This window comes from Heptranchias perlo, chromosome 19 (assembly GCF_035084215.1).
Source record: "Heptranchias perlo isolate sHepPer1 chromosome 19, sHepPer1.hap1, whole genome shotgun sequence".
NCBI classification, from domain to species: domain Eukaryota; kingdom Metazoa; phylum Chordata; class Chondrichthyes; order Hexanchiformes; family Hexanchidae; genus Heptranchias; species Heptranchias perlo.
In genome coordinates, this window is record NC_090343.1 from 32,251,093 (window position 1) to 32,258,275 (window position 7,183).

General features: G+C 47.6%; 1 protein-coding gene across 1 annotated transcript in view; it reads right to left on the reverse strand.

Moving 5' to 3' along the window:
• dpm1 (dolichyl-phosphate mannosyltransferase subunit 1, catalytic) overlaps positions 1-1,608 on the reverse strand; it is a 58,922-nt gene extending 57,314 nt beyond the window's left edge. Inside the window, exon 1 of the mRNA XM_068000595.1 lies at positions 1,453-1,608. Within this exon, the coding sequence (XP_067856696.1) occupies positions 1,453-1,580 (128 nt within the window). The 5' untranslated portion in view covers positions 1,581-1,608. The remainder of the gene's footprint in view (positions 1-1,452) is intronic.
• Between the last annotated feature and the right edge of the window lie 5,575 nt (positions 1,609-7,183).

Genomic DNA, 7,183 nt, shown 5'->3' on the forward strand with positions numbered 1-7,183 from the left:
GCCATGAAGCTAATCATTATTGTCAGAGAACTGAGTCATGAGGAAAGGTTAGAAAACCTTGCACTCCAGCCCTGAAAGGAGGCAAATGAGGGGGGCTATTACATAGGTATACAAGATACTACGTGAAATAGAAAAGGTTAATCAACAACAACAGTAACTTGCATTAATATAGTACCTTTAACATAGTAAAATGTCCCAAGGTACTTCACAGGAGGGCTCAGACAAAATTTGACACCAAGCCACATAAGGAGATAAAAGCTTGGTCAAAGAGGTAGGTTTTAAGGAGTGTCTTAATGAGGAGAGAGACAAGTTAAACTACAACTGCAGGACAGAGAAAACATAGGTACAAACTGGTGAAAGGCAAGTTCAGTACTGATAACAGGAAATACCTGGGATGGTCTTTTGGGTAGTGTAGTAGAAGCAATTAGATGCTGTGATGGGGGAATCATAGGTTTCTATAGAACATTGAGCAAGATAGATTAAATGGCCTCTCTGGTATGTACTTACCATCTTTGCATCTTCTTGGTCTAGAAAATATTTTATGGATTTGCCAAGCATTGTTCATTTAGAGCAAGACTCTCAAATTACAAATGCAATCTATTTTCGTGTATATCAGTCAGAGAAATAAACACTGCTTCATGCGTTTAAATGGGCTTGCAATCGGTCAACCTTTTTGATCACATATAAGAAAACGGAATAAGAAAACCCAATTAACCCATCAAGGCAAGTCTGTTCCTTCCACTGTACATGTACAATCCACTCTGTCATGGACCCTACAACCCATTTATGGGACATTTTCCAATAGGCGATCTTTTGGGGTGAGCATTTAAGGCACAGGAAATTTACCCTACAAATTGTCTCCCTGCCTCGCATCAAAAGTAAATCAACCAGCAATCCGCGATACAGTACTTGACTAACCTGACAGCATATATTTTCCACCCGTGACCATTTGACTTCCATGACAAGGCATTTCCAAGATTCAATAAAAAGAAAGGCCATTAATATCAGTCGGCATCTAAAAGAGAAAAATAGTTGAACATTTTGGATGGGACCCACCTCAGAAAGATCTTGGTGGAAGGATCACACCCCAAACGTTAAAAGATATTTCTCTCCCAATCGGCCTGCTGTCTATTTGCAGCATTTTTTTCTGATTTTATTTGAAGCAGTTTTCCTTCTCCCTCTCCTACTGGACGGTCTCTGACTGTATTTACCCTCAACACCCTGTGCCAGCAGTCCCCAGGGCCTGTCCCTGTCTGTGACAGGCAGCGGTCGGTCGGTCGGTCTCCAGGGTCTCTCTCTCTCTCTCCCCCTCTCCCCTCCCAGGCCCAGGCCCGTCACACGCACCCTGCTTTCCAACAGCCTGTCCCGCCTGTCCCCTGCTGGGCCCCGGATTAGGCTAAAGCTCGTCGCTCGCTGTCCCTTCCACCGCCGGGTTACTGCGCAGCCGGGTACCTTTGATCGAAGTATCGGACCAGCAGCCAGACGATGAGCGGCAGGTTGTCCCTCTCGTTGTAGGTGGGCAGCAGCACCGAGTACTTGTCGCCCCGCCGCCGCCGCTCAGCGCCCTCCCCACTTGCCATGTTGGAGGTTCCGACAGGAAGCTGGTGCCTCGCCTGAAACAAACCCTCCAGCAGCTGGGGGAGGGATTAAAGTGTCCCCGACTGACAGCCCGAACCGGACAGAGTGCGCGTTTATAACATGTGTGAGCTTACAACAAACTGCACGCCAAGTTGCAGTCGATGGAAGAAAGACTTACATTTATACAGCATCGTCGCACAGGTCTCAGAAACTTTCAGTAGCACAAATAAAAAGAAAAAATGCTTTGCACACAACCATCAGCTTTTTAACTGACAAAAAAAAATCCTGCAAATTAGGGCCATCTCCTCTCTGAGAATCTTGCACGAATGGGAGAGTTTTCAGCCGCTGCTTATCCTTTGTTTTATGCTTTTAGTATCTTATTAGTTGTGCCCATCTAAAAAGGGGGCACTTTCATTTGATGAGACTGGAGCAACCCAAGATCCCCTTACGGTTTTATTAGAAAAGGCATACTGTGGTCAGGAGTTCCTGTCTATAGTATGCAGTTACCACAATCACTTCCATTACCAGCAACAGCACTGGGGGAGGGGAGAGGGGGAAATAAAGAACTTGCATTTATATAGCACCTTTCACGGCTTCACAGCTTGATCCATCCCTCCCAAGAGCCAGCACAGAAACAGGTGATATAGAGGGAGAAGGGTCTGCACATGGAGCGCAAGTAAGCAGGAGCAGGGTTTACTGGAAAGGACACAGCTGCCAATTTTAGGAGCCCAGCTTCTGAAAACTCTCCCATTAGTGCAGGATGCTCAGAGTAGAGGAGAGGGACCTGATTTTCAAGGATCTTTAGCTCCAATGAGTCTTGGATGCCAATGCCTCTCCTGATCCCTCTTTCTCTTCACTTTCTTCTGACCCCATCCCTCCCTCCAATCTCACTCCTTGTTATATTTTCACTATCCCCTCTGACCTTTTCCTCCCAAATGATCTGCCCTCAGCATTCCAATGGACTGCTCAATGATGGTTCCAGTGTTCCCATGGCTCAGGTTGTATCTCCTTTCAGCCTGCGAGCATGGGTTTCGTAAAGGTGTCATGAGCCAGGTGTAAAGTGGATAGCCCTGTTCCCAAGCAGTCAATCTCTGAGCTGAGCTGGGTTAAAGAGTGAGGGGGTGGAGGACTAGCGCAGTATGTGGTTAAACAGGAAAGTGGGCACAGACCCGTATAATGCACTGGTGGTGATCACTCACCAAGTGAACATTAACAGACTGGATGCCTTTTCTGTTCATGAAGGCTGCTCGCTCATTGGGGAATGTTATAAATTGGTCGGCCTTGGCCAAGAGGGCATCAGTCACCTGCTGCATCCTGGAAAAGAGCCCAAGGTGAAAGAATTGAAGGCCATAGTTACTTTTATTGCCACAGACTGGGAGAGTAGGTTTCAGGTCTTGCTGTAAGAGACTGCAATAGTCTGTGACAGCCTCTCTGGAGAAATGCAGACTCCTGACACACTGCTCCTTGGAAAGCTAGAGGTGGGTGACTCTGGTCCTATAGACCCTATGGGCAGAGTAAGGACACGTGTGAGCAGCCCTCCTCCTTTGTGATCTCCACAGATCCACAACTGCAGCTCTCTGAGGTTGGCCGAAACTGTTTCTCTGATGCTACTGCTCTTCTTCCAATCAGAGTGATGTGGAGATGCCGGTGATGGACTGGGGTTGACAATTGTAAACAATTTTACAACACCAAGTTATAGTCCAACAATTTTATTTGAAATTCACAAGCTTTCGGAGGCTTCCTCCGAAGAGGAAAGAGTCAAACTGGATTCCTCCGGAGGGTCGCTGCCCTCAGCTTGACATGTATGCTCAAGCTGTCAGGAAATACATCAATGCCAGATTCATCAGCCGCACTCAGAAGACAGTCCAGAATGTCACCCGAGCACAACACAACGCCATCAACGCTCTCAAGACCAACCGCAACATCGTCATCAAACCAGCAGACAAAGGAGGAGCCATCGTCATACAGAACAGAACGGACTATTGCAAAGAAGCATACCGACAACTGGACAACCAGGAACACTACAGACGGTTACCCGCAGATCCGACCAAAGAACACACCCACCAGCTCAACAAACTGATCAAGACCTTCGATCCAGACCTTCAAAGCATCCTACGCGCTCTCATCCCACGTACTCCCTGCGTGGGAGACTTCTACTGCCTCCCAAAGATACACAAAGCCAACACACCCGGACGTCCTATCGTATCAGGCAACGGAACCCTGTGTGAGAACCTCTCCGGATACATCGAGGGCATCCTGAAACCCATCGTACAGGGAACCCCCAGCTTCTGTCGCGACACTACAGACTTCCTACAAAAACTCAGTACCCACGGACCAGTTGAACCAGGAACACTTCTCACCACGATGGACGTCTCGGCACTCTACACCAGTATCCCCCACGATGACGGCATCGCTGCGACAGCATCAATACTCAACACCAACAACAGCCAATCTCCAGACGCCATCCTACAACTCATCCGCTTCATCCTGGATCACAATGTCTTCACCTTCGAAAAACAGTTCTTTACCCAAACACACGGAACAGCCATGGGGACCAAATTCGCACCCCAATATGCCAACATTTTCATGCACAAGTTCGAGCAGGACTTCTTCACTGCACAGGACCTCCAACCAACACTATACACCAGATACATCGACGACATTTTCTTTCTATGGACCCACGGCGAAGAATCACTAAAGAGACTACACGACAACATCAACAAGTTCCATCCCACCATCAAGCTCACCATGGACTACTCCTCAGAATCAGTTTCTTTCTTGGACACACGAATCTCCATCAAAGACGGGCACCTCAGCACCTCACTCTACCGCAAGCCCACGGACAACCTCACGATGCTCCACTTTTCCAGCTTCCACCCTAACCATGTCAAAGAGGCTATCCCCTATGGACAGGCCCTGCGAATACACAGGGTCTGCTCAGACGAGGAGGAACGCGATGGACACCTACAGACGCTGAAAGACGCCCTCGTAAGAACGGGATATGACGCTCGACTCATCGATCGACAGTTCCGACGGGCCACAGCGAAAAATCGCATAGACCTCCTCAGAAGACTAACACAGGACGCAACCAACAGAGTACCCTTCGTCGTCCAGTACTTCCCCGGAGCGGAGAAACTACGCCATGTTCTCCGCAGCCTTCAACATGTCATCAATGACGACGAACACCTCGCTATGGCCATCCCCACACCTCCACTACTCGCCTTTAAACAGCCACCCAACCTCAAACAGACCATCGTTCGCAGCAAATTACCCAGCTTTCAGGAGAACAGCGTCCACGACACCACACAACCCTGCCACGGTAACCTCTGCAAGACATGCCAGATCATCGACACAGATACCACCATCACAAGAGAGGACACCACCCACCAGGTGCATGGTTCATACTCCTGTGACTCGGCCAACGTTGTCTACCTCATACATTGCAGGAAAGGATGCACCAGAGCATGGTATATTGGCAAGACCATGCAGACGCTGCGACAATGGATGAACGGACACCGCGCAACAATCGCCAGACAGGAGGGTTCCCTCCCAGTCGGGGAACACTTCAGCAGTCAAGGACATTCAGCCACCGACCTTCGGGTAAGCGTACTCCAAGGCGGCCTTCGAGACACACGACAACGCAAAATCGTCGAGCAGAAATTGATAGCCAAGTTCCGCACCCATGAGGACGGCCTCAACTGGGATCTTGGGTTCATGTCACGCTACACATAACCCCACCAGTGAACAAATGTTATCTGTTTTTAATATAACGGGTCATTTGCTGTCTTTCTCTTCCTTCCGGATGTTTCTATGTTTCTGCCTCTCTCTCTGTTTTTTTTTGGTTGTTTGTATATTCGGTGGCCTTGTAGGTAACACCTCTCTGTCTGCACACTGTAATTGCCTTGGCAACGGGCAGTTGAAAAGACTATCTGTAATCACCAGGTATTGTTCTGTGATTTATAAATGCGAAGGGTTCAAGGATCAACAAGGTCATCTATGTGCGGAACCACGAGAGATGGGTGAGATCCTGAATGAATATTTCACATCGGTATTTACGGTTGAGAAAGGCATGGATGTTCAGGAACTTGGGGAAATAAATAGTGACGTCTTGAGGAGTGTACATATTACAGAGAGGGAGGTGCTGGACGTCTTAACGTGCATCAAGGTAGATAAATCTCCGGGACCTGATGAAATGTATCCCAGGACGTTATGGGAGGTGCCTGAAGATTGGAGGGTAGCAAATGTGCCTTTGTTTAAGAAGGGCGGCAGGGAAAAGCCTGGGAACTACAGACCAGTGAGCCTGACATCTGTCGTGGGTAAGTTGTTAGAGGGTATTCTGAGAGACAGGATTTACAGGCATTTGGAGAGGCAGGGACTGATTAGGAACAGTCAGCATGGTTTTGTGAGAGGAAAATCATGTCTCACGAATTTGATTGAGTTTTTTGAAGGGGTAACCAAGAAGATAGATGAGGGCTGTGCAGTAGACGTGGTCTACATGGACTTCAGCAAAGCCCTTGACAAGGTACCGCATGCTAGGTTGTTTCATAAGGTTAAATCTCACGGGATCCAAGGTGAGGAAGCCAATTGGATACAAAATTGGCTTGACGACAGAAGACAGAGGGTGGTTGCAGAGGGTTGTTTTTCAAACTGGAGGCCTGTGACCAGCGGTGTGCCTCAGGGATCGGTGCTGGGTCCGCTGTTATTTGTTATTTATATTAATGATTTGGATGAGAATTTAGGAGGCATGGTTAGTAAGTTTGCAGATGACACCAAGATTGGTGGCATTGTGGACAGTGAAGAAGGTTATTTAGGATTGCAACGGGATCTTGATAAATTGGGCCAGTGGGCCGATGAATGGCAGATGGAGTTTAATTTAGATAAATGTGAGGTGATGCATTTTGGTAGATCGAATCGGGCCAGGACCTACTCCGTTAATGGTAGGGCGTTGGGGAGAGTTATAGAACAAAGAGATCTAGGAGTACAGGTTCATAGCTCCTTGAAAGTGGAGTCACAGGTGGATAGGGTGGTGAAGAAGGCATTCGGCATGCTTGGTTTCATTGGTCAGAACATTGAATACAGGAGTTGGGATGTTTTGTTGAAGTTGTACAAGACATTAGTAAGGCCACACTTGGAATACTGTGTACAGTTCTGGTCACCCTATTATAGAAAGGATATTATTAAACTAGAAAGAGTGCAGAAAAGATTTACTAGGATGCTACCGGGACTTGATGGTTTGACTTATAGGGAGAGGTTGGATAGACTGGGACTTTTTTCCCTGGAGAGTAGGAGGTTAAGGGGTGATCTTATAGAAGTCTATAAAATAATGAGGGGCATAGATAAGGTAGATATTCAAAATCTTTTCCCAAAGGTAGGGGAGTCTATAACGAGGGGACATAGGTTTAAGGTGAGAGGGGAGAGATACAAAAGGGTCCAGAGGGGCAATTTTTTCACTCAAAGGGTGGTGAGTGTCTGGAATGAGCTGCCAGAGGCAGCAGTAGAGGTGGGTACAATTATGTATTTTAAAAAGCATTTGGACAGTTACATGGGTAAGATGGGTATAGAGGGATATGGGCCAAGTGCAGGCAATTGGGACTAGCTTAGTGGT